At 43.1% G+C, this 26,219-nt stretch overlaps 1 protein-coding gene and 1 long non-coding RNA gene across 2 annotated transcripts in view; one reads left to right on the forward strand and one right to left on the reverse strand.

The window, feature by feature from the left end:
* LOC129736371 (uncharacterized) overlaps positions 1-26,219 on the forward strand; it is a 57,729-nt gene that overhangs the window by 28,138 nt on the left and 3,372 nt on the right. The window contains exons 3-8 of the long non-coding RNA XR_008732869.1: positions 12,249-12,366; positions 16,638-16,727; positions 17,971-18,093; positions 18,687-18,759; positions 19,791-21,661; positions 24,972-25,049. This is a non-coding gene — a long non-coding RNA (uncharacterized LOC129736371). The remainder of the gene's footprint in view (positions 1-12,248; positions 12,367-16,637; positions 16,728-17,970; positions 18,094-18,686; positions 18,760-19,790; positions 21,662-24,971; positions 25,050-26,219) is intronic.
* MAP1LC3C (microtubule associated protein 1 light chain 3 gamma) lies at positions 4,157-6,265 on the reverse strand. Its single transcript, XM_005436557.3, has 4 exons — positions 6,061-6,265; positions 5,898-5,953; positions 5,669-5,775; positions 4,157-4,694 (listed from the first exon to the last, which is right to left on the reverse strand). The coding sequence occupies exons 1-4, from the start codon at positions 6,116-6,118 to the stop codon at positions 4,484-4,486; spliced, it is 432 nt and encodes a 143-aa protein (XP_005436614.1). The 5' UTR covers positions 6,119-6,265; the 3' UTR covers positions 4,157-4,483.

Raw genomic sequence — 26,219 nt, forward strand, 5'->3', positions numbered from 1 at the left:
TTGTTGTGGACTGTATAGGAACAAGTAGCAGATAACTAGGAAACTTGTGCTCTTAAGGAGCAACCTAAAAACATCGGGGCGGGGGGGGGGGGGGGGGGGGGGGGCAGGAAGTGGCTACAGCTGCCATTATACCCTTACAAAACATCTTTGGAAGGTTAAAGAATCTAAGCACATCTCAGTAGGCAGAATTTTTTTTTTTCCCCTCTAAAGTTTGAAAATGATCCAAAACCACAGAAAAAGAATAGGATATTTTACAATTCAGGAGAGCTGTCTAGAAATCTTTCTGGAACAGTGATCCTTAAGGGGAGTGTCTGTGCCATTAGAAGTTTTGTACATAGGTTGTACTGTAGCATATATGACACTGCGTTTCTCAACCACCTTTCAAGGATCCCTGGAAGTTTTCCACAAAAACACTTCTACTGTTCCCCTCCACTTCATAGTCCGTAAGTTAAAAACCAGCATTCTGAAGATAGTTTCTCTCTCTGTTAGGTCTTTTGGTTTTCTTCCCCTAGTTTTTATATGGACTTTCTTGAAAAGGGAATACAGCAATGCAATTTTAAGCTGAAAGTTATATTCTGTCCTATTATTCCATTTGACCTTCTTAATATATTGTATTTTACATAAGCGAAACAAAAGCCTCATTTGAAGAGGAGGACACAGTCTGTCACTTAGTGTGTTTAACAGTGTATCATTTTAAATATTTTTACCCTGAAGCTGCCACCATCTGGAAGTAGTTAGCATGGGGAAAACAATAAATAGCCCATCTATGTTCACAAGACTTGTTGCCTGCAGTATTTGGGCGAGAAGATTAGTATCCCCATTCATTAGTTTATTTATTCTACCCACACACAATGTGAAGTCATTTTTAAATTCAAACAGTTTGGAAAGCTCCTGCTGTTGCTTATGTGCTAAAGCCCAAGCTGAGGTTATCATGTTTGCCTTGCAGCGACAAACGTCAATTTGCACTCCATAAAGCATGGTACACAGCTTGTAGCTGTGTTTGTAGATGGCTGTAGGACATCAGCTGTAGCAAGGAAAGTACAGACAGATGAATCTCTAGTCTTAGCAGGCACACACACACAAAAAAATTATTCTACCCACTTGAAATTCAAATGCATTGCTAAGACATTTTTTTTAAAAACTAAACCCAAGAGCTTATAAGTGGTTTTTCTGAATTGCTACTGTGTTCTTCTCCAGTTGCCCTGATGAGCATTCAGAGCTCACGCAGCCCACAGCATGCCCCTCAGGACTGAAGTTTGCTCAAGTCTTGAAAACAAGAAGGTGATCGTGTTCCCAGAGCCGCCACTGTGCAGGCATACATTACAGAACGGAATGGCATGTTTCATTAAAATATCATTTTTGTGCAGCAAGGTTACAGCCTCAGATTTTAGTTGCTTTCCTACTTCCCTTTCAATAACTCCAGCAGTATTTGTGGTTATTAACATAACTTTTTTAGTACCTTGGTGAACTCACAAAAAACAGAGCTTATTTTTTTTTCTTTCCTGTATGATTCCACTTGGCTATATCAAAGTCACAACTCCCCCAGTACTCTATTTTAGACAATACTCAAAAAAACCCAAAAAATCCCCAAACCAAAACAAAAATAACCCAAACCACAGGACTTCAACAGCAAGGGCAATTTCAGTCCTCATCCCACACTTATATTCAGTATCCTTTTAGTTTCATTGGGTTTATATCTGAAAATGGGGCTGAGTGCTGTGGACCCAATCCAACGAGTTACTTCAGCAGAACACGTACATACGTAAGGACTTTGAAGCCAAAGCACCAAGTACCTTCCAGGATTCAGTCGGTAGTCTATGGCAGAAACAGAAGTATCCTCAGAATGTTTCCTTTTCTCTGTTAGATTTTTTGGATATTAAAGAACACACGTCCATATCGTAATTCAGAAATCAAGATACTTTTACAAACAAGTGGCATCTCTGCTATGTTTTTTTACATCGGGGGTATGTTGGGAAGAACTATAGAATTTACTTACCAGAGTATGGTGTCCTTTGTTGCAAAAAATTATGTACCTGTCTCTAATCAATAGGTATTTGCTCGAGCAAATATTAGGTCTTCAACAGCAGCTGCATTGGAAGTAGCTGCAGTTATCTCAGTTGCTTATGTTACTCAGAGCAAAGTTTTTCTGTTTGCTTCTTTTCTAATCCTTGTTCCCTGCACTTCAAGGGTTGATAGGCTGAATCCAAAGCCTCTAGTGATACTAAAGCAACTCCACGAGCAGGGTAACTAATTTATTTGGACATCTAATTCGTAGTTTATTATTTTAAGGCTTTTTGAAAACTGTCTTCAAAGGTTAGTCCTATCTGCTTTAACACCTGGTAGAATGGCAACTCTGTTACTATTACCCAATGGTGAAGTTTTCCCAGTTCACGGGACTTCTTTCTAGGTTCAGCAGGCCAGTTTAAACAGGCTTATAATGATGCTCTTTACCTGCAACTGACCTTCTCCTTGTGTAACTTTTTTGGCTGGTCCTTGACTCAGCCTGTTAGACATCATAGCCTAATGTCAGTAAATGCTGGAGGGATCAACACTTACACCTCAGCCACTACATTACAAACCAAAGAAAGTTGGCCGTTAGACATAAAATTGCTCCAGCCAAGAATCTGTAGTGCTTTTCATGTACCAAGTATCACACAAGACAGGAAAACAGAGAAGCCAATGAAGCAAAATAGAAGCCCAGCCCTTAGAGAAGCAAAAGAGCCTGAACACAGTGAGGTGTCCCCATGCTCCCCCTACCCCAAGGTTCCCACAGCTGTTCAGCATTGCTGTGTGGTGCTCCTGCCAAGCAGGTGTCTCTGCTTCCCTGAGGGCTGGTAACAAATGACTATTTGAGTTCAATTTGTGCAATGGAAACTGTTTCCATTACAAGCATAAGTGAAATCTATCCAAGCAACTGATTCTGGGATCCCAAAGCCCACGTGTTTTCATAACCTATACCGACATAGCCTTAGCCTTTCCACAGAGTCAGTCAGGTCAATGATTTCTTTGTTCCTCAGCTCATGAAACATGAGTTGGCAAACACTGTCTTCACTAAAGAGGGTACTCCTCTAAAACCCCTAGTTTAGAGGCTTGAACCCAGGTCTGCTCAGAGCTTTAAGTTCAAGAGATTGTTACTGCAAGAGACCCACTGCAAAGAGCTTACACACACATTCCTTCCTTATGCATAATTTAAATACTGTCAACACTTCTTTCTTTGCAGTCTAGTAATTCCTACATTAATCATCCTGCAGATCAGTTTGGTACTGCACAGAAGGATTGCATCATATTGTAACAATTTGACCAATCCTAAACTAAGGCTGCCAGATGTTGATTAATTAACTGCCTACTGTGACAGATTTTTAAGTGACCTGGTGTTTTAAGTTGATCATGCACAATCAGAACACTTACAACTTCCCAATACATTCCTCACATATGAGAAAACCAGGAAAGATAGCTTGAGCTATACTTCAGACTAAGCCTCTTGTCAAGTGTTCCTTTAATAGGTGTTTAGGAACCAAGTCTGTATGTTGAGATGAATCAGTATCTCACTACATGACAGTTTTGACATTTTCTAGAGGCACTGGAACACCTCTTAATCACCAGGTATGTGACATAGCTCTATCCATCCTTGGAAGAAGGCTCACTGAAGTCCCTCAGGGGAACTGACAAGCAGGTGGCTTTAGCGGATGGACATGACAGTTTATCTACAGCAGCCAGACTGGCAGAATTTAGTAGTAAGAACAGATGAGCACTTGATTAAACTACAGTTCAAGTCATGCTATCTGCATTTAGGTTATGCTGACGACTAGTTGGTTTTGCTTATTTAAACAAGTAGTTACCTGTATCACAGATATTCAGTGTTTTCTGCAACAGCTGACAGTAGTTTACCCAGGTGTTAAACCTAACACTGCATTTGAACCCTGCTCTAGCACAGTCTGCTTAATCTTGCAGCTCAGGTATCTAACTTAAGAACCATTTATAGGTATGGTTTTGCTCCTCTATGACCTCTTGTTATTGGCATTGAGAAACTCAAGAGCTGTGCAAGCAATGCTTCATTCAAGAGGTATTGAGTTCAAATTCCCAGAATCATTCTAGGACCTTCTCCTAGACAGACTTTTACAGTCTTTCCCCAGATTAAAACTAACATACAACATAATACTTAAAAGCTTCTTTATTTTACTCTTAGACTTAGGCTTTAAGGACACCTTAAAAATCAGTTACATAACAAAGACTGATATTGCCAAAAAGTGGAGATACAATTCCAAAAAAACCCTGTAGTGTCTTCAAATATAAAAATATATATCCAAATTATTAACTAGGAAAAGTGTACCACCATTTCTGCCTTGAGCTGGTCCTGCCAGCTTTTGGGTCATAACTCCCCACTACAGAGCTCAAGAGCTCCCATTGGAAGGAGCATCTCCAAGGTTCATGTCACAGGCATGATTCATAGCAAACGGTTTCGCTGCAGCACATGGACCAAGCCTTAAGTTTTTTGAAGGCATTCTGTAGTTTTCCCTTGAGCAGCGAGTAAAGAGCATCCAAACATCTCCTGGGAAGCATATGTCATATACACAAAGCCGTCTTCATCTCTGTAGTCCCTGTACACTTCTGCCATTGTCAAGGACATACTGGCTAGGCTTTTGTTGTTCACCAGCAGGTAGAAAGCTTGTGTAGCAGTTAGAGCCATCCTGCTTCTAATTGAAGAAGGGAGGAGAAACAAAGGATTAAGCCTTAGCAAATCTAGTAAGATTTCAACTTTAGTTTATGAAAGACATAAGGCTGAGCAGCTGCATGAACTGTGTACAAGAAATGCTGTGTAAAGTCATGATGTGGTTTAACGTTTTCATTAGCATGTATGTTTGGAAGCTGAAAGGCTTGTGCTTGGAGGAAAGGCTTACATTGTTAGACCATGAGTGCTACTGAGGCTGGGCTTTGGGCTCCCAATTAGCAGGGTGAAAGTGCTGAGTAGAAACAAAAAGCTTCTGCAGTACAGCTGTAGTAAAGGATTCCAGCATGGTCTGTTACACTTATTATAAAGTCTATCTTCAAAAGAAGAGTCCTTTTCAGAGATGTTACATATGGGGATCAGGACCCAAGTTGTCCAAGAGCCAAAAGCATCTTTTCCACAACATCTAGAGAAATCTTTTCCATACTCTAAAAAACATGCTGAAAGCACATAGCTTTCATGCTTTCTCAGAGAACATCACTAAGCACTTTGGGAGACTTTTCCCTGTAGTGTTTTTACAAAAGAAAACTTCAGAAGCACATTTCATGTCACTCACACCTAAGAGTTACTTTGAACCTGAGCAAATTCAGCAAGGCACAGTAAGAGAGCAAGGCAGTGACAGCTGTAAGCAGAACAGAAGCACAGAGCCCCAGCAGCAAGTTCATCAGGCACAAAGAAAGCAGAACAGGAGCCTAGTATATACTCACTACGGTTAGGGGAAGAGACTTTATGGATCCAAAAAAGCATAAATCACATTTCCCCCTCCTCCCCCCAAATGCACCTGTGAAAACATCTGTTGATTTTCTTTAAAGCCTTACAAGAGAGGGAAGCCGGTGCTAACACCTTTATCCTCCTCCCCACCAGATAAGACAGATGCTCCAGCACAGCACCAGAAAGTACCTGCTGGGAGGGCAGCACCAGCCCCACTGCAACACTGCATACCTGATGATGGTTATGAACTGTGTCATGGTCAGCTCCTCGGGAACCAGAAACTTGGTTTTGTCCAGGAGAGGAAGGTATTTCTCTTTATGGTATCTCTCAACAATTACCTGGGTTTAATTAGAAAAACAGAAAACATCCAGGTCCCCCCCTTCCACTCCCACACTTTAGGGAGTCGTTCCAAACGTTTGTCAGGAGCGGCAGCAACCCCCAGAACAAAACTCAGATTTACCGGGATTTTTGTTGGGAACTTCGCCCGGATTCCTGCTACTTCTTCCAGCCGGGTGGCTGCGCGGGAGAGAGAACAAGAGTTACGCGTGCGCGCAGCCCCCCCCTACCAGCACCGCGCAGCCCACCAGCACCGCTCAGCCCCGCCGCCGCCGCGCAGCCCCTACCGAAACTCTTGCGCAGCTTGAAGGGCCTGGCCGCCGGCGCCCCGGGCATCGCTTGCATCCTCCCGCCGCCGTGCTACGGGGATGCCGCTGCTGCCCTGCGCCTCTTATGGTGCCGGCGCAGGCTCCGCCCCGGCGTGCTGCGCCGTGCCTTCAGCCGTGCCTTCAGCCGTGCCTTCAGCCGTGCCGTGCCGTGCCGAGCCGGCCCCTGCCGGCAGCAGGCAGCCCCCGGGCGCTCCGGTCTCCCCTCGCCCCTTTTCCCCTGCCCGCTCGCCGCCGCCAAGGGGAGGCGCGGTGTGCTGCTGCTGCGCCCGCCGCCCTCTATCCTAGCAGCATCCTTCTCCTGCGCTGCTCCCGCGGGTGGCGATGACCCCAGCTGCGGGATGGTTTGCGTGCAAGGCAATGTGATGCTTTCTGAGAGGTCTTTGGCTACCCTGTGGGGTGGTTGGAGGGTGCAGCTCAAGGCTGGACCGTCTCCATCTGTCTACCCTTTCCAGATGGACGGTTCAGAAGGCCAGTTACCTTCTTCCTACTTATAAACTGCTTTCAAACTACTTCTTTGGTTTTAGAAAAATAAAAAGTAAAAAATTTACATTTTTCATATCCTCAGGCTACCGGATTGCTTATTTTCTGAATGACTTGGGAGGTGAGTTTTAACTCTGTTTTTGTCTCTAAGGCACAGTTGTGATTTTCCAAGCAGACTTCAGGTCCATCTAGATGCCAAATATGATGAGACAGATTCCCTGCCTTTTGGATTGCTTGTTCACCTGCTTTTACTTTAGCTGTCAGGATGGCTTTGCGGCCAAACAAGGCTCAGCAAGGAGTCAAGTTAACTCAAGGCTGGTTGCTGTGTGTAAAAATCATCTCGTTGGGTGGCTGGAATTGATCCCCAATACTCATTTGCTTTGCTCATCCCTTTAAAATAGAGTGGGTTTCATTTTACTTGATCTGCCAGGCTAAGGGCAACTGGAAGTTGCTAAGGTTTGAGAGTTATATTTTATGAGCTATGGGTTTGGCTGCTTTTTCAAGGCAAAACCGATGGCTGTCACCTACGATCACTTTGGAAAGGATCACCTTTATTAAAGTGCGTGTGCACTATGCATCCATGTGTCAGGATTTTCAACCAGTCTTTCCAAAACAGCCTTCCCAGTGGCTGAAGTGCTGCTGAGCTGTCCTTCTCTCTTGATCTGGAAGTGACGAGCTTTAGTCACAGCACAAGCTCCCCCACGTGGCACTACGAATTTAATTGCAGAGAAGACAAGATCTTTGCTTTTGAGGGGATCAGGAGCAAGAGCTCTGAACTTGGAGAGGGGACTTGAGCCTACACTGGAATGGTTTGGATACAACCCCTTCTCAAAAGCAGACCTTTGCATCAGGGCAGGTAAGCCCAGGGGGTCTGCTTGTGAGGCAGAGGTGGGGTGACAGATTGGGGAAGCTGTAGAAGAATTATAGAGGAATGAAGCTGAGTTAATTAACATTGATAATATACAGCTGTGGGCTGGCTTCAGGGGCGGTGGGTTGGCTGACGTGGATAATGTGCAGCTGTGGCTGGGTCCTGCTAAGTAGCTCTAAGGGGATGAAGAGAGACCTGGAAGAAGCAGAGGAAGGAGAGATAGTACCCTGGATGTAGAAGAGACAAGGAGAGGCCCCAGGAGACAAAGGGAGCCCGGATGAGGAGAGGCTGGCTGGAAGAGGAGCCTGGAGAAGGAAGACTCTGGATGCAGAGGAGGGAAGAAGCAGGGTGGACTGGCCTGAAGAGGAATAGAAGAATAACTTGAAGGGGAAAGAAACGGTACAGACCTAACGTCCAGCACATGAACAAAGCCTGAAGGAGCCAGAAGGATCACAGTGTGTGTCTTTGGAGTTGTGGTCAGCCTGGGGCTTCCCAAAGCTGTTCAGGAAGTGGACCAGTTCTTGCACTGGTTTCTGCCCAGTAGATCCAGTAGAAAGCTCTATGACCTGCTGGTACGTGCCACACCAGTGCTCTGCTCTCTGTGTCACCTATCGCTGCACATGAAGTACAAAAGTGTGGCTCTGTACAGACATCAGCAGCCCTGCTCCCAGAGTAAGAGGGTTTCTTTTCATAACCATAAGCTTCTACAGCAGCTGCTAGAGAGAAAAATGAAAACCTGATAAGAGGATCAGCCAAAGAAAAAGAATTCCCAGCAGACCCAGTGATCAGCCCTAACATCTGTGAGAGCTAAGAGTGAGCACAAACCCAGGCTTCAGTTAGCATGTGCTAACTAATAATGTAAATGTGTGACATTTTCTGGAGGCAGAGAATGGGATGTCTAATGTGCTAAGCATTTGCACTTGCTCTTGCATGGAAGTACCCAGTTTCAGATCTAAATGTGGAATTTATTCCTTCTTTCCTTTCCCTTGGAAGGTTTTCTCACATAATTAAGGAACTTGTAGAGCAATTTTGTGTAAAGAATGGAGTACTCGGAGAACTCTGCTGAAATAGAAATGGAAGCACCAAAGGGAATTTTTAGCCTATTTTTACCTGCTTGAATGTCCACAGACTACACTCATAGGAGTCCTGGAGTCCCGCGAGTCCCTGAACGTTAAAGCACAAGCTTGGACTTGCATATCTTATCGGGTCCAGCTTCACTGCCACATTCGTAGCCTCTTCCAAAGCCCCGGGTCTGCAGCCGTGTCACTGAATGCTGGTATATCCACTGCCTCTACACTGAGATGATCCCAGCCTCACGGATCTAATCATACAGAGTCTGGCTCAAAAGAAGTTCATGTAAAAGCAGCAAAGAAACAGCATGTCCTTCACGTCCTCCTGTTCCACCCGAAGACATTAAAAATCTTGTCTTGTAGCCTCAAGGTGGTTTAGGAAGGGAATTGTTTTCCCTGGACAGGAGGGTATAGAGTGTCCAAAAACTGAGGATTCTGTGGAGTTTTAGTTTCAGTAGGAAGGAGGGAACTCCTGTGAAAGACAGAAGTACAGTACATGAAGAGAGTCTGAAATAAGCTGGTAGGAACTTCTTGGGAAAGGACAAACAACTTGGTTTATCCCAGGAATATTGCTGAAGTCGGAATGCGTGATGCTGCCACAGGGGAGAAGGGACTCTGGTCATAACCGAGGGCTTTGCTTCCTGACTAGGTGAGGGGCTGCTTCTCTCATAGATTTTCTAGCACATGTGAGTTGTCCATTCTAAAATCTGACTGCTCTGCCTGCCAATTCATTTTAGGCTTTCAGGAGTTTTCACTGCTTACTCTGTTTCTTGCATATTTATTTTTTTTCATCCCAAATTCCTGCATTTTTTGGAAGTTGGGTAGGGAATTAGGGAGAGTGATGAAAGGGCTCTAATGTAAGGCCTTTTTCTTACTGTTCTGTTTCATTTATGGCCACGTTGCTCAGAAAAAAGTCTTTATCAGTGTTACAGAAAAGATCTGAAGAGCTAGAAAAAGTACATTTCCTCAAATTGTTCTGGTTTGGTAGTTATTTGTCATTCAAATCGTCCAGGTCTGTATGCATAAGCAAGTCGCCCCGTGTTAAGCAAAATACAAGCAGGTCAGAAAAAAACCAAGCCTGCTCTGAAGAACTTGAAATCTGAATTTCCCCGACAAGATAAAAGGAGGTAGAAGTAGTCACAGCAGCTGCAAAAAGCCAAAATGCAGAGAATGTGTGCAACATTTTGAACACAGTTTCATGAGGGAGACTATGACATGAATGACACTGGTTCCACATTTTTGGAGCACAAACGCGTTGAGTTAATCACAGGACCACCCTGCCTCTTACAGAATTAAAAAAAAAAAAAAAAAAAAGGTAGACAAATAAACACCAATATATTATATGTGATTGTATTTAAAAACAAGAGAATCCCTATTCAGCTACCTTTACACAGCTGAATGCTGCATACTTAAAGCACATTTTCAAAGCTGTCCAGCAACTGTTGCAAGAAGAAAAATAAGTTATAAAAGGCAGAGTGCTTGAGCAGAGAGGGATAAGCGCTCCGGTGCTCCCATACCCTCATGGTTAGAAGCCCTGTCAGGTTTAAGGAGTAAGACTGACCCGGTAGCTCTGACTCCCAAGCCGGTGGAATTTAAGCCATGACAGTTACAGCGAACCGCCCCCTCACAGCTGGGGGCTGCCCCCCCAGCAGGGGCAACTCGTGCCAGCGCCCCAGAGCTGATCCCCGGCTTGGTTAATGCACAGCGCATTAAGGACCAAGGTGTCCACGCCTGCTGTGACACCCAGCACATCGGTAGGGTTGGAGCAGGGGCATTTTAAATTGCCAAAGCTTTATCTGCCAGAGAGCAGGAGGCAGGGCTCCCAGCCTGAAGCTGGGCTGCAGCTTGTTGGTCTGTTCTGCCAAGCTAGCTGAACAGTGCGACGCCTCACGAAGGCAAACCCGAGGGTCAGACTTAGTCAAGAGAAAAACTCAGTAAATGTAAAAATGTGGATGGCATTAGGAGTGATTCACGTTCCAGTGGAAGAGATTTGCTCCACTTGTTACATGGTGAAAAGCACTCCAGTATGCCATAAACTGAGCTCAGCTTTTCTTCACGTCGGTATGCAGGTGCTACTGAGTATAATTCCAGTGCAGCAAAACTTGGATGACAAGCAGGGCTTTGCTCTGGTTATAGATTCCATCCAGCACTTAATAAGCCTGAACACAAGTGGATATGTGAGGAAGAGAGGCTGAAAGATTAAGTGCAGAAGGCACAAAACAGTTATGTGTAGACTAACAATTTAAATATGAATGATACAGTGCTAGAGGGACTGAGATTTATTTATTTAAGCAGCCAAACTGAATAGGAAGTGAAACTGCAGGATGATGTTCTGGGGAAAAAATGTGACTTGGCAAAATGAAGGTTTATTTGTCACACTGAGAAAGCCCATGAAGTTCTGCACTATTATGCACAGTTATCTTGAATATGTGCTTTCATGAGGGTTGTCTATAAGTGAAAATAAAATAGGCAAGTCAAAGGGTTTGAAAATCCCTCAAGCAGTCAGACTCAGCCAGCCAATTTAATGGCTTTTAAAAAAGCCATCCTGGATATTTGCACGCTCCCTGAACATGGCTAGTTACAGACAGGGAATCCTTTGCATCCTCCTTCCCTTCTGCGTCTCTGAACCTGTCTGTTCGCCCTCCAGTGGCGCAGATACAAACCCACACTCATGGTTGAGCCTGAAGTAGTTGTGTGCCAGTAACTAGCTTTCTGAATTTGTAAGTCTTTATACCAACAAGCTAGCTGCAGTATTCTTACGTTTTAGGGGACGCTTCGTCCTGTATCTCAGACTCATGGTCCAAACTCATCTGCTAATAGGACTCAGATCACAAACTAAGCCTCTCTCAAAATGCTGAGATAAGTTTAAAAGTTACCAGTGGTATTTCTGGGTTGACTGGCTAGTGTTTATTTGTACTTTTGGTTCTTTTTCTTTGTCTCCTGATTTTTTAACTCTTATCTTCAATGTAGATCATACCTCTGATAGCTTTTTGGTGTAGCCACAAGGATTAGAAATGAGTTCTGTTGCTTTTACATGAGAGATTATGTGGCTGTTTTGTACCAGAGCTTGGGATTCTGAGCTTAAAATATCTCTTCCTCAAAAGGAACAGACTCCTTTGATCTCTCTTTCTTACCTTTAACTGTCCTGCTGGTGTTCAGCTCATTATGATGGAGTAGTTTCTTTATGCTAGTTTTTGGTTTCAAGTGCACTAATTTGCTTTTCTTGAGTGCTCTATCTTCCATTTAAAGATTTTAAGACCTCTCCCAAAGTTAATTCATTAAATTTTCAACCATATTGAGAGCACTGAGTAGGCTGAGCTATAGTGAGGTAGCCTCTGCAGTTTTGAAGTTGTTCCACATGGTTCTTTTTTAGCATTTTAAATTTGAGAATAATTTGATACCTGGATTCCCAGTAATTTTCTGCAAGTGTTACTCAACTTGGAGATCCTAACTAGATGTGAAAAAAAAATAATAAAAAAATCAGTGCCTCTTTTTAAGGAAAGCTGGCATAAGCTGGCAATCTGTTGGTCAAGGACCCTGCAAGTGCATCTTTGATTTTCTATTTGCTGCTATACCAGCAGTTTGCCAGCTTTCTGTCCCGCAGGGGCTGAGCTCAAAGTCTAGAAAGATGCTAAAAAGGGGAAAAAAATATTTGGATGCTCCTTTCCCATCATCTGCTCTCTTGTTATTGTTGCTAGGATGCAATGTATTATGTTTTTTATCTACAGATGAAACAGAATTGATGATGTTCTTGCTATGCAGTTTCCTTGGTCACTTTTTTGAGAAACTGAAGAAAAGTTCCTCTGCATGGACAAGAAAGTTTTTTCAAGAGGTATAGTGCTTCAGGTAATGAATTTCCCTTTGTAAAATATCGTAGCTATCCATAGTCACGGCTGCTTTACAGCTAGCAATAACTGAATAACACTGCTCAGAGCTTCTCTAAAACAAGGTCCTTCTGTGGGATTGGGCCTGGTTAATGATGGTTAATGAGCGCTGTCGCTGAATCGTCAGCATTTTTAGGAGAGTGCGCATGTTTGCTCATTATAAGGGACTGCTGGTACTTCACATGCGTAACAGCAACAGTTAATGCAAAGGCATGATAAAAAGGGAAAAGCTCCAAATTTAACTCTGATTAGAATTTACTGAGCATCTGTTTGAATAAATCTCTTTTTGACGTCTGTTATGGGCTGGAATTCTGGGAACACAATTTTCCTCTTCTGTTAATGTGTCTGCTGTTTGACTTGGTAGCACATTTGCATTCTATCTTGCTGGTTTTAGTGTAGTGCTCCTGCTATGAGTACAGATCTCAGTGCTTGTGCCTTGGTGAGAGGCAACAGCATCCCGTGCTCTGCAAAAATTGGTTTAAAAGTTACATTTTGCCCATATATGATGATAAACTTGTTCAAAGAGGTTTTCCTTTTATATAGCATTTTAAAGCATTTTTTTCAGTATGGCTGAGTTGTTTTCAGATAGGGTGTCAGTGGCTTTATGTCCAGCCTGTTCCTGCCCTCCCTGTTGAGTCTGCCAAGAATGTGTCAGATGGTGCCAAAAGTAACTATTGGGTTTTGGTTTGTAGATGCTGGAAACTGGTTTCTATTTTAACCTTCAAAAAGGGTGTTATAACTGACAGAGAGCAGAGGATTTTAAAAATAGGTTTAGCATGTCCTTATGAAGCTGGCAGCTTTGTTGTCATCTTGCTGGAATGCCTGACAGAAGGGTCAAGAGACTGGAGCTCCTTTGGGGTCGAAAGTATGCCTCACCAGGAGAGCAATGCACAGAGTTTCCAGGAGCGGCTGGGACCCTTGGATACCTCCCTTTCCAGGTGCAGGTTAAAGAGACCTGAGCCCTACTGGGAAGTTGTCCTGCACTTAATGAAAAGCTTCAGGTGCTCACATTAGGTACTCAGAAACTGTGGTCTCGGGACTTGAAGTCCTTCTAGATGCTTGCAGCAGAAATGTCGAAGACTTAAGAGAGGTCCAAAATGATAGAAAAAAATGTGTAAGTATAAGGGAAAGATAAAGTTCCTGCTCTACAAATTCAAGACTTACTTTGTCTTAGAAATCCTTTTTTAGGGATTTTTGTAAGATGTTAGGAAAAATACCAAAATTAGTGGATGTAAGAGGGATGCTGCTGAGCTATTTTAGAACAGGGCTGCCTAGATAACTATTCCTAATGCCTCTACTGAATAGTGTGATCTTAAACAAGTCCTGGAACCATGGCCAAGCCCCTGAGCCATATCATATACTTAGCTGTGTAACAAATGTGTGGTGGAGCTCAGTGATTACTCGTGTGCCTGAACAAAATCATGTAGAAACGCTAACAATTTATTGAATACAAAAATGCTGCTATGTCCTTTGGACTGATAGGAGATTGCTGCAAGTCATAGCCTGGACGTCTACATTAGCAGATGCTCAAAATAATCCACTTCAGAAATCTAAGTGGAGATGACTGAGTCCAGAGTCCAGCCTTCTCAGGTTCTGTATGTGGTCAATGGAGAGAGAAACTCTTTCAGAGGGTCCGTTCAGTGTCAGTGCTCTGAGCTGTCTTCTGCGTGAGTCCTTCCCTTTGTGTTGGCCATGCTGAGTGCTTGATTTGCGTACCTGAAGTAGGCACTGTGAATACTCTCCAAGGAGCTCAGCCACATAGGAACAGGCTTGAGTTCTGCCCCAGTTCTCTTGCAGCCAGATTTCCTCTGCCCAAAACCACATACGTTTGCTCAGTTCCTTAGTGCTGTCAAGTAAAATTGTCACAATAGGTCATACCAATGTAATCCAGCCTATCTTGCATCTTTAACCTGAGTTTGGATTAAAACTGTTATACAGAATGTGCTTGTATAGCTTAGTCAGCAGTACAAGGCTATTTTTATTTTTTTTTTCTCTATGGGAAATGGACTTATAATGAAGCACTGAGGAACAGTATGCGTAAGATACAGGTGGGATGGGAGAGAGTTAACAGGGGTCAGAGTGGTGAACCCGAAAGTGCAAAACACTGGCTTGTTGCACAATCCATAGGCTTTAGTGTGACTAATATGTGTGCAGTAGACAAGCCCATTCTTCCCGGCCTTTGCAGTACTGTGGTTGCGGTGAGCAATGTTTACAACAGGATGAATCGCTCTTAAACCACAAATGGAGTATGCAGGAGGGGGCTTTTGACTGTGTTGACAATGCAAAGCTCGTGCCACTGTCTTGCCTTTTGTCTTCTTGAGCAGACCTAGCTGCTTTGGAAGGCAGAAGGCTTTCATTACCTATTTGCTTTCAGGTTCTCTATCCTCTTTCAAACAGTGACTTGAAAAGCAGTGCTATGCTAGTTTCACAGTATAGCAGGCAAAAGCTGAAGGCACAAATAGATCTACAACTGTGATTGTTGGTGACTGTGGCCATACAGCTGTTGCCAGCAACAGAGACTGGCCTTTGCCCAGACACCCCTGTCTTTGTAAGGGGAGACTCTCGGCAGAATAAGAATCCTGCATAGGAAATACTATCAAGAGGATTTTTTCCATGTTTTAAATGAAAGATTAAGTGCAGCAGATCTGAGACCTGGTGAAAGTCCCAGCCTATATAAACGCACAGGTAAATGGGATAGATGGCAATTGGGGAGTATCGAATGGCTCCTCTTGGTAACCTCAGGGAGCCCATACTTAAGGATCAAATGACTCACAGAACTTGTATCTGGACTGTTCAGCACTAGGTTCCTGATATGGATCTTCCTTATTGTCAATATTTCATATCAATTTGTCTGTAATGAAGACTATTGGCACAAATGCATAGGATAGTGCCACCTTAGTTCTGCTGTGCAGTTTCCCCCAAGCAGCATTATTTTTGATAGAGAGGGCCAGCACCAGCTGTAATTTTTTTCTCTAGCTTTTAAAAGTATCTCTCAAACATAAGGTTGGACCACACTTAGAAAACAGTGATCCTTCGCAGGGGACAACCTTATCCTAAATTTCAAGAGGGGACCACTGGACTAGCCCACTAGTGGTTGCAGGCAGGCATGAAGCCTTCTGGCAAATGTAAATCCTCTCCCCTCATATGCACACTTGGCTGCTTACAGGAGTATGATGGATGTTTTATGCTGCTACCTAAAAGACTTGGCATCTCTTGGGCTCAGTAGCCAGAGGCGTTCATCTTTAAAATTGGCTCTGCTTATAGGCTGTGATTTTCCCTTCAAATCAAACAGCTTCAAGGCTGTGATCTGACTGTAGAAGGACACACTGAACTTTTAGAAAGAAAATGCAAGAGTTGTTCTCCTTATTCTGTTTCAATATATCCTTAAATATTTCATCAAGTGCATTTCTATGTTATAGTATTCTCTCCTGCAAATAGCTTTACCTTTTCCTTTAGTTCTTCATGTGCTGGCTTACTTACCTTTATTTGTGTGGGCAGTATCGTGCTACGCTGAATTATGTTGAATACTATATTCCTGAAATTCTGAATTCTAATACTGAAGTGTATTTACAAATATCATTAAGAGCTTACTGGGAAACCAAGCTAGCTTTGTAACAGCTGAGGCATTCATTTGCATCATCTTTTTACTGTGGACAATCAAAACAATTTAGTCAGACTCACTCTTGACAATCATCCCTGTCCCTTATGTAGCATTAGCTCCATGCAATTGCTAAGTGCAAAAGCTGAAAAGAAATGTTCTATTAACATAAGAACTCTTCTTGTCTTTGAAATCTCTGTATCCTCAGTGAACTGAGTCAAAAAATGGTGTTGTATTTTCTTTATTGTAAGATGAGATGCTGTAATCATATCAGACACTGCAGCTCTTTGTGTGTATAGTAGTTTATATAAACATATATTAATACATACAATTACAGTATCTACTTATACACAGAGACATGTATATATGTATGTTATTTCTTCTTTTTCACTGAAGGTTTGTAGTCAGATATACACAGTGGATTAAATCAGTTGCTATGGATGTAAATGATACTAAATGATTAAACAGCCCAGCTGTCTGTGGTCAAATGTAGCATCTCACCAAACGCTTCTCCAAAATAAAACTTCTTCCAAGGAATCATTTATAATTTAGACCTGTAAAAGCTTTCCTGGATAGCATTTGTTTCCCTCGTGTAACGTGGTTTGAAATCTGCTTTCTGACCTAACTTTCTGCAGTTGTCTCTGCAATGGGCTTGGTGAAGGATGGTGGCAAACCGCCTAAAGATGACTGCATATTTTGCCTCTCGAACATATGTCCCCAGAGCGGTGAGTTAGCATCTAGCACCATGTTAATGTCACAAAGTAAACGAAGTGGGGCGAGAGAGTCACTAACTAAAATTACTTGAGCTGGATTCACAGAAGAAGAGCTAGGGAGCCAACTGCCCAGTCTGGATCCTCTTCTTCCATAAAGCCTTAAGTCTCTTCTCAGGAGAGATCTTGATCAAGCAGAACTACCTTTGAGGGCATTTTTTTCCTGAACAGGAGCAGAATCAAAACGTGTAGAAAGCTGCGATGAAAACAGACATGTGTTAAGAAAATCAAAATGTCAGGGCGGGTCACCGTGATGTAGATCGTCAGCGTGGTGGTGGGACACTTGGTCCAGGGTATAGACGGTGCCGGAGCAAGCCTCTGCCCAGAGGAACAAAAGCAGAATGTTTCACCCTTTATTGTTTTCAGTGTCACTTTTTCAGTGCCTCGGTGTCCTTTGCAGAGTTAAGTCCCATCATCAGGATACGAGTACATGAAACCTCCTCTCCTCTCCCATGCCAACACAGCCTCCAATGCAGTGCAGTTTGGTAAATGCTGGTGAAAATACTCTTACCATTAAACCCCACGAGCTGGGCATTTTGCCATTTTTGTGTGGCTCTTTTTTGTTTATTTTTAATTTTCCCAGAACTGAAAGTACAGGTAACTAACCTGGGCCAGTCCCAGGCAGCCTGCTGGCTGTGAGCTGGCTTTACTGTTCTGGCACTATGCAGTGATAGTTACAAAATCACACTTTTTCTACCAGTGGAGAATTACTCTAAGAAAGGTTTGCTTGTGTAAATGCTCCACTCTGAGACTCTGGGTTAATTTCCTAGATGTGTTGCAGCCTTTCTGGGTGCCTTTGGAGCCTCTTTCTCTTCTGGTGGGATTTTTAACCTGTCCACAGGAGAGAGGTGCCAAATGCTTCATTTGCACTTTGGGCAGTGTTTAGCACAATACTACTTTGTTCTCATTTGGAATATGCTTGATATCTTGAAATACTATTGCTTATAATGCTTAGAATTGGGGAAATCCTATGAATATTCTCTACGGAAAACTGATTTTGAGAAGGCTATCTCTCCATTAAAAACCAGAATTGCACACGGTGACTTGTGCATGTACCTTTTGCATTATGGACTAGGTATTTTGCTTTGAATAATGAATAAATCAAGGAGACTGATATCTGTTCAGACACCTAGCAAAAGAGTAAAGAGCAAAACTCATCAAGTTAAGGGTTTACTTTGCATTGCGTTTTGTGTTTCAGCCCAATGTTTAATTTACATCCCTGGTGGTCAGAACGTCTTCCACTGTGATACCAGAGCTGCGTAAATCACGCACATCAGTGATGCTCCTGGCTGACCTACATGCCGTTCAGTGCTGATGGCAGGTCCGTTCCTCTCTCTTTCCTCTCCCCCAGCTGTGCTGCTGTGGTAGCAGTAGCCTTCATGCAGCAAGGCCTGAACCTCAGCCCAGCCTCCCTATTCTCTTTCTGGTTGTGGCCAGTTAAATGGCCATACGTAGCTAGTATAAATGCACTGTATTTAAATTATGCATCCATTACTGACCAAAGTCAAGAAGAGACTATGGGGCTAAACGATACTTGTTCATCCTCTGTCGTTTGAGGTGCGATAATTTCCCAAGCTGGGAATAATGTTTGATACCCTTAGATGTACTTCCATTAAACTGTCCAACAGCCTTTTGAATTTGTGCTGCTATATACTTAAGTATCTACAACAAGATGCTAACAATGTTTCCTACAATTTAGCTACACGTGGTGTGAGAAACCACCTCTATGTCATTATTCTGAACCTTCTGGCTGTTAGTAGTTTCAGGCAACGATCCTCCATTCCGGTACCATAGGAAAGGACAACCATCCTCTCTTCACCCAGTCTGACATACCACTCATCTTTATAAATGCCTCTGCAGTGTGAAAAAAACCCCACTAATCTTATCTTTTCTACTTTGGATGATCAAATTAAGCAACAGAAAGTGGCCTGCCTCTTCACAGCATGCCCTGCTGTTCTGCAGCTCCCAGATACAACTGTTGATTTAGGTAAGGGTATTGCCTCTGTTTTCTAAATCTGAGTGCCCAAGTGAAAAGATTTTTGTGCACTCTTTGATTAGCCTTTCAGGGTTATTTAAAAAAAAATGGGGGTGGTATTGAGGTTTCCATAACATTAGCAGCGCTGACTCAGACACCCAAGGAGCACATCTGCAGAGGGAGATGGTGTAGTTTTTCGTAATTCTGTTTTCTCACCATAACCACACCGTGAAGAGAATGTAAACTCCAAAAGCTTCAGTCACCCTCTGGCTTGGTGCAGAAAGTCTTGCCCTGTCAAACTTCCAGGGGACGTTGGTTTGTTTGCCTCATAGGCAGAAGACATTTTAGAAGCTGGAAGTTTATTCTCTGTGATCATTGCACCTCCAGAAAGATATGAACAAAATGCAAAAGTGCTCCAGACTGATCTGGGTTCCAAACATGCAGTGAGTAATATTTTTTTCTATCAGCTGACAGTAGAAAGTAGGGCCGTAGAAGGTCTGCCTAGCAGAAGGTTATATGAAGGTCTTTAAGAGACATAGCGCAAAATGATTTTTGCCCAGTACGGCATGTCAGATCCAAGTTGAAACAGCACAGGATGAATGTGCTGCAGCCTAAGGTTCAGGCATGGTTTATTTAGGATAATTACCCAGCAGGGTAGTTGTCCCTTTCCAGAGAACACTGGAAAGTCCAAAAGCACTAGAAGTATCATCTTGCAATATTTCTGAGTCCCTCGATCAAGATAACAAATGCCTTTGATTTTCCCTGGCTTCATTTCTGTGTTGGGAGAAGTCAGCAATGTGCAGGACGTTATTCTGATACTAAAGGGTAATGTTCTTACCACAGAGCACATGGACTGCTAATTAAACAAAAAAAAATCGTTTACATCTCAAAAAATAATATAGCTGAATTATATTCAAATAGATAATTTTAAATTATATACATTTTAATAGAACAGCTGAAACGTGTTAGAGAATTATATATTTTGGTAATTGTTTTAATGAGGGGAGGGGATATTATTTGTATTTTCTTCTTGTTTGCATCAGCTGAGTGCGAGAGAGCCCACTTGTTCGTACGCACACCGTACAGAAGGAGCATCTTGCCACAGTTTCCAGCCTGAGCAGTGGAGAAGATGCTTGTGTTTGTGAAGGGGCAAAAGAAACAGTACGATGTCTCTGTGCAGTACGAGGGGCAGTGGTTCTGGAGTGCATCCCCCTGAAGCTCAGCCACCCTCTCTAGACGTCACGCTGGAAGGGAGACCAGGAAAAGGTTCCCGATACTCAGGCACATTGTGGGAGTTCCTGTGAGTTGAACCTTCCGTTCCCGTTGCTGTCAGTGCTACTGCAACTGCAGGACACGGGTCCTGTACCCACCGTCCTTCTCCTTCATGTTGTGAGAACCGACGCCTTAGGCAGAGCTTCCAGATGAAGAGATTATCTTTAAGATTCTCGCTCACAACAAGTTTTATTTGATAGATTCCCCATCTTAGAGACTAAAATTTCTTGCACTCGGTGAACTTTCGCTAAATGTCTAGAGTCCTGAGGCAACCCCCTCTCCCTCTCCACAGCTGCCTGCCAGCCCCTGGGAGACTGGCCAGGGATTCAGGGAGTCTGGGAAGCCCCAGCCTTCAGTGACACCGATACCTGCCTTTGCTGTTGGTATTAGGATGGAGGCTGAGCTGTTCCAGTGTCTGAGCAGCTTCCTGCTGACTGGACGACCGGGAAGAAAAAAAGATTTTATCTGATTCAAACTGAAACCAAATTCTGAAAAAGATGAAGTTTCACTTTAGCAGGAAACCCCCTTTCCTGGCTGTCCTCCGCTCTAACGGGAACCTTGGATCCTCTCCTCTGAACTCAGGATGTTTGTGCTTCTTGACTTTGGTAGTTTCAGTACACAAAAGAGTTTGACTATAGTGATTGATGTTAATGGGAAGTGCAGAAGGGAATTATCTGCATTAAATTACTAATGTGTCTCCTAACACTGTTTTTCTCTAAATCGCTGGGAAAGTCAGACTAGATTTTAACAGATGGTGTTATATAGTTCCAGAAACAAATAGTCTGACTACTGTGGTTGGAAGGGAATTTATTCTGTCAAAAGCCTAGATAGATTTTTAAGTCCACAAAATACATATATGGCAATTTTACAGATTTATACAGTGTGTAGGCTAGAAGCAAAGATTAGGTCTTTCACTCTCACATCACATGTAACACAGGCAATAAATGTTCACCTGGTTTCTCCTGTCTTAAGCCTCTTCTTACATGACAGCAGATTCTACCACATTACCAGGTAGCTCTTCAGGTCTGTCTTCTCCCTCACCAAACTTTCAGGTGGTCTTGTTTATTATACACCGTGTGTATTTTAAATGTCACCATAGAGAATGCAGTATAATATTAGCTAGTGCAAGTTTCAAGGAAACAATTCACTCATTCTTCCCAGCACTGCTAATGAGGGTATTAAAGGAGTTTATCTTCCACCTCCAAACTTCAGACTGGCTGTCAGCTGTTTTACTGTGCTTAGTTGGGTTTGAGAAAGTAATTCAGTTAAATTTTTGTAACTGTAGCTTACAAGTCCATTCTGTTGTGCCTATTAAATGAGTGATGAAGGGGTGTCTGTAGTATACTTTCCCATTAACATTTAACGCACCTAAATTTGAGAACAAAATTGGGAAGTTGGTATGAATAAAATTTGTTATGTAGCTTTTAACTGCCTGGATGCTACTAATTCTCATTCACTTGGACTTTTGTGCCCTAAGTCCTAGGATCTTTGCACAGGAAAATCGAGAGGAGAGTTGTCCCCCCAGTGCCCTCCCTGCACCACGCAGAAGGCTCCAGACAGGGTTTTATCCAGGGACGCTTCTTAAGCCCGCTGTCTACTGTGGCCCATGCCCATGGCTCCCTGTGCCAGCACTCCAGCTCAGGTAAGCATTCTGCATTTTCATACCTGTCTTCGGGGTGGGATCTGAGAGGGATGAGTGAGCCTTCTGGTAGAATTTGGATTCTTCATGCCACCAGTCTGACTGCAAGGTGTCACAAATCTTCAAAGGGAACAGCCTTTGAGCTATGAGTTGCAGAAGAAATCTTCCTCAGAACATCTCATTGCATCATAAACTGTCCTCCCAGTCCCCCTTTAATGCGCATAAACCAATGATCAAAGTTGTGGTCTAAAGGTGCTCTTTGGCTTCAAAATGCTCAGCAGGTCAGAGGGCAGACCTTGGCTCTCCTTGACACCACATCAGCAATTCTTAGAGCAAGATCCTGAAAAATGATGATGGTAGCTCCTGTGGGAGAGGACAGAGGACATAGGACAAAGTCCCATAAGACAAAGTTCAGCTTGCTGGCTATATTAGATCCTCCCCATTCCTAGCATATTTCTATTCCACAGTTCATGATTTGTAAAGTTTTTGATGGGTCCCTGAGATCCTATCCCTGTGTATGTTCTCACAAAGTATCAGCCATCTTGTGCTCATCAAGTAATAAAATTGTGTTGTCTCAACACTTCAGCTCGCTGGCAGACGGTTCAGCTGGAGGCATTCCTGCCATTCAAACTCAAAGCCTTTAACTGAACCTACAAACCCCCTTGTGTGTGTCTGTCTTTTCTATGGGGTAGCAAACCATTGGTGTGCTGAGGTGTTGATGGCCTATCAGGAAAGTGGAAGGGCACCAGTCACCCTGAACTGTTTTTAGTCTTCCCACAGGTGATAGTCATGTAGAGAACTTGGACTTTAAGTGCTTCGCACCTGGAGAACAAAGATATTCTCTGGGACAGAAAAGGTCTAGCTGCGAGCACTACCTGGTGAAGAGGTCATGGGCTGTGGGGTGCTGACTGCCCATCATGAGGCAGGAATTTGGCAGACCTCACCCAACGGTTTCAGCCAGAGATGAGAAGAGGTGTGTGGGTGGTGGTACAGAAGCTCTCATCTCACTTGAGAGAGGTAGGCATCTTTCAGTCTTCCGTGGCCAAATCAGTCTTTTCCTAACCCCTGTCAAACTTCCCACCCCCAATGGGGACGCTGTCAGCTTCCAAGGAAAGGACTGAAGAGCCCACCTACTGAGCTGCTCCTCACCTTGGGCATCCTCCCAGGCATGGCCAAGATTTCATGGGTTTCCTGAAGCAGGTCATCAGCATGGGCTCACAGCAGTACATATGAAGGCCAAAAAGGGCCCTGAGCTGAAGCCCAGAGAAGAGATTCAGAATAACCATGCTTGTTTAAAGGACAATAGGCTGAATGACGCACATGGAGACCGAGTGGAGCAGACAAGCACTAAGGCTGCAGGAGGGCATCCCTCAACCCACCTTCTAAAGCAGGGAAAGATGACACAGAGGAATGTTGGAAACATGTTCCCCTTTAGTGAAGCCCTTGCGTTCACCCAGTGGAAAAGGCGTTGCTGTTTAAGCACATTCTCCTTCAGCCCACTTCTGGATCTGAATGCACAGCATGTTTGAACACCCATCTGTGAGGAGATGTAGCATCTCAGACACAGTTACCATCCCAGCCACTTGTATGGGGGTAAAGGGCAGTTTTCACAGTGCAAACAGACATGAAAATGCCAAGAACGGCTATTTCTGTTTTGAAAGAAGATATTAACATCCTCAAGTCTGAGGCTACGGCTGCAGGAGCCATGGACATCAAGCATCCTTCTGGTGAAGCTTATTAAGATCAATGATGATAATAAAATCAATAATGATAAATCAACCATGTGCTAAAACAAGCAATGGCAGTGGAGAGGTTGTAGTTGTCATAGTTGCCCAGAGATGGGCACTGAGCACATGGAGAAACATCGCTGACCCCACTGCAGTTTGGGTAGCCATAGAACTCAAAGGCTTGGGTGCCTTCGTGAATGGCTCCCAAGTGCTGTTTGGATGAAAAAAGTTTGGAGAATAGCCATGGAGACCTAAAATACTGCTCCACTTACGAGAGACTTGACCACCCCAAACCGATTAGTAACCATCTGGGCTTCACGTGGCACCTCCAGGTGAGAGCCACTGCCTGACTGCAGTAATGGCAAAGTCCTGATGACAGCTCATGGCAGAAGGCGGTAATGCTGTCCCTGCGCATCGGAAAAATTGGCATCCAACTCTGTTCATGACAGATCCTGGTGGCAATGCAGTGGTTCAAATCCAAACTCATGTCCTGCAGCCAAGGCCACCCATTGCCCTTGGGCAAAGTAGGCACAGTGGGAAGGATACCAGGCACATACAGACGAAGAGTTCCTGCACTGTGATGGAGGAGAGGCAGCCTGCAGGGTACTGAGATGCTGGGGCACAGAACAACCACATGTGAGCAAGTTAGCACCAAGAGGTGGTGAACATCAGCTCTAGTAGTTGGCTGGCTAATCAGAGGTAACTGTTTACGTGGAAGAACTTACTTAATGTCTCATTTTGAATCACCGGTAACTCCCCAAATATGGAGGTCTCGGGAGTGATTCAGACGCTTTTTGACTTGGGAATATTTGTGACTGGAGTCATAAACACAGGCAAGTAAATGAAAGCAGATACATGAGACGTTACCACGGCACATTACGAATTTTTGATTTAGCGACATTTTGATTTAAGAAATCCACAGAGTTAATCTTGATTTTACGCAGTGTAAATGCTTCATTTATTATGTACTTGACTGGAAACTTAAGCTGTCAATGTAAAAATTCTAGAAAGCTTCCTTTCACTTTTGTTCCTCCTACTCTTGTAATTATTTTATTATAAATCCTTCCACTGATGCATACACCATCTTATCTGGAAGCTTAATGGCAGAGACAGCATAGTGGAAAACATTCTAACTAGAGGCTTCTGAGAAGCAGAAGAGAGTAGCAGGAGCATGAGTGCTGGTCTTTGTTTACTGGAAGCAAATAAAACCCTGGTGAAGGTGCCCCTGCCACTGCTCTGCCACTCCTGGAAGCAAACAGAATAGTTGTTGGTGGAGTGCACATTTCCTTTGAAAATGTAAAAGGCCAAATACTGAGCACAGTACATAAGATGTCAGTGATTCACCTTCCTCTGTCATGTACGTGATTTTTTTTTTTTTTTCCATACAACTTCGCCCCCTATTACTCATCAGGCTTTGAACTCTCTTGTTTTCCCAAGCTGGCAAGCTCCTAGCATTTCTCTGGCTGCAAATTATATCAGAATTGTGGTGCCAGGATAATCAGCACATTATTTCAAACCTCTCGAACAGAACAAAAGTATTTCTCAGTCTTAAAACACTTCTTTTTTGCAATTATTTTTTCTGCCAGCATTTTCGACTTTGTCACCATGTGAATGAAAATGAAGGACTCTTGCCCCCAGGATGCCTGTTAGGCTCCCAGCAAAAGGTATGTGACTACATCTGCCATTAGCTCCTGTGTACTTTGGCAATGGGACTGAACATAAGCCTTTTGATGAAACACACTACCACCCACTAAAATTAGTAATGTACTGGATACCAAAATCAGGTAAACAATTTAGGTACTGGTTTTGTGTTACAGTATGATTTCTGGGTCATCATTTGTTTGTGCCATTCATGGTATGTTGTAGTTCTCACTCCCCTATCTCGACTATCCGCAGTCTTCCAATATCTGTCATTCTCTTTCTCTCTGGAAATAACCTACTCACCATGTTTCTCTTGCACCAGCAACCCCTTTGCTCTTTGAAAACTAACTATTTTTTATACATTGAATCATCTAGGTAATATATATTTAATTATATCCTTACCAATTGTACTTACTTTGCATTCAACTTTGAGATACAATGCTTGTCTGTTTTTCTAGATATTCTAGTTACTCTGATAAAAGCTATTACCCATCTTGTAAATCTTGCGTATAAACCAAAAACATTTTGCACAGATGTTCCCTTTAGCAAGAGGCACTTGCATTTTAAGGGCCTTCAGCAAGATTCGACAATTGTAGGTTAATCCCACTGCCATAACCTCTTTTAAATCATAAATCTACTTTTCATGAAAGGAATGCAAACCAGAGAAAGACAGAAATAAGGAACAACACTTTAGAGAAGATACTGCATATTTTTATTACTTGAATAACTCTAACTGCAAAAACACTGAGTGTATAAAATGACAGAATGTAACAAAGTGAATGTAATCTGCAAAGAAAAAGACACGGTAGCAGAAAACATCACAAAGGCAGTCACAATAACAACATTAATAAGATCTACCAATAATACAGTTGGTAGCTGAAGTCTAGCAAGTGGAAGCATCTGTGTAGAACAGTTGTAGGGTAAATCCAAATGTGAAATGTTTCCATAGGTATTCGATCCTATTTTATTTTTGGGACACATGTTGAGAAATGGCAATGTGGATAGGTGAAGAAGCACCATCAAAATTTGATTGCCATAAGCATCTGCCTTGGTATATTTACTGGGAAAGAAACTTTAGAAAAATGACAACTAATTTTCTTACAATGGATGTTTCATTGAAAGAGAGAAGAAAAAAAGAATAGTTATTACCTGTGCTCTTTCATCATATTCTTTGGCCAATTTTGCTTTACCTG

The sequence above is a fragment of the Falco cherrug genome, chromosome 6, assembly GCF_023634085.1.
Source record: "Falco cherrug isolate bFalChe1 chromosome 6, bFalChe1.pri, whole genome shotgun sequence".
Classification (NCBI taxonomy): domain Eukaryota; kingdom Metazoa; phylum Chordata; class Aves; order Falconiformes; family Falconidae; genus Falco; species Falco cherrug.

What these genes read in the sequence shown, in the direction of transcription:
- MAP1LC3C (XM_005436557.3), bottom strand. Translation starts at nt 6,118, where the DNA reads ATGCAAGCGATGCCCGGGGCGCCGGCGGCCAGGCCCTTCAAGCTGCGC. An exon ending in CAAGCTGCGCAAGAGTTTCG is followed by an intron (nt 5,954 to 6,060) that starts GTAGGGGCTGCG and finishes TCTCCCGCGCAG; the next exon opens with CCACCCGGCTGGAAGAAGTA. An exon ending in AGTTCCCAACAAAAATCCCG is followed by an intron (nt 5,776 to 5,897) that starts GTAAATCTGAGT and finishes AATTAAACCCAG; the next exon opens with GTAATTGTTGAGAGATACCA.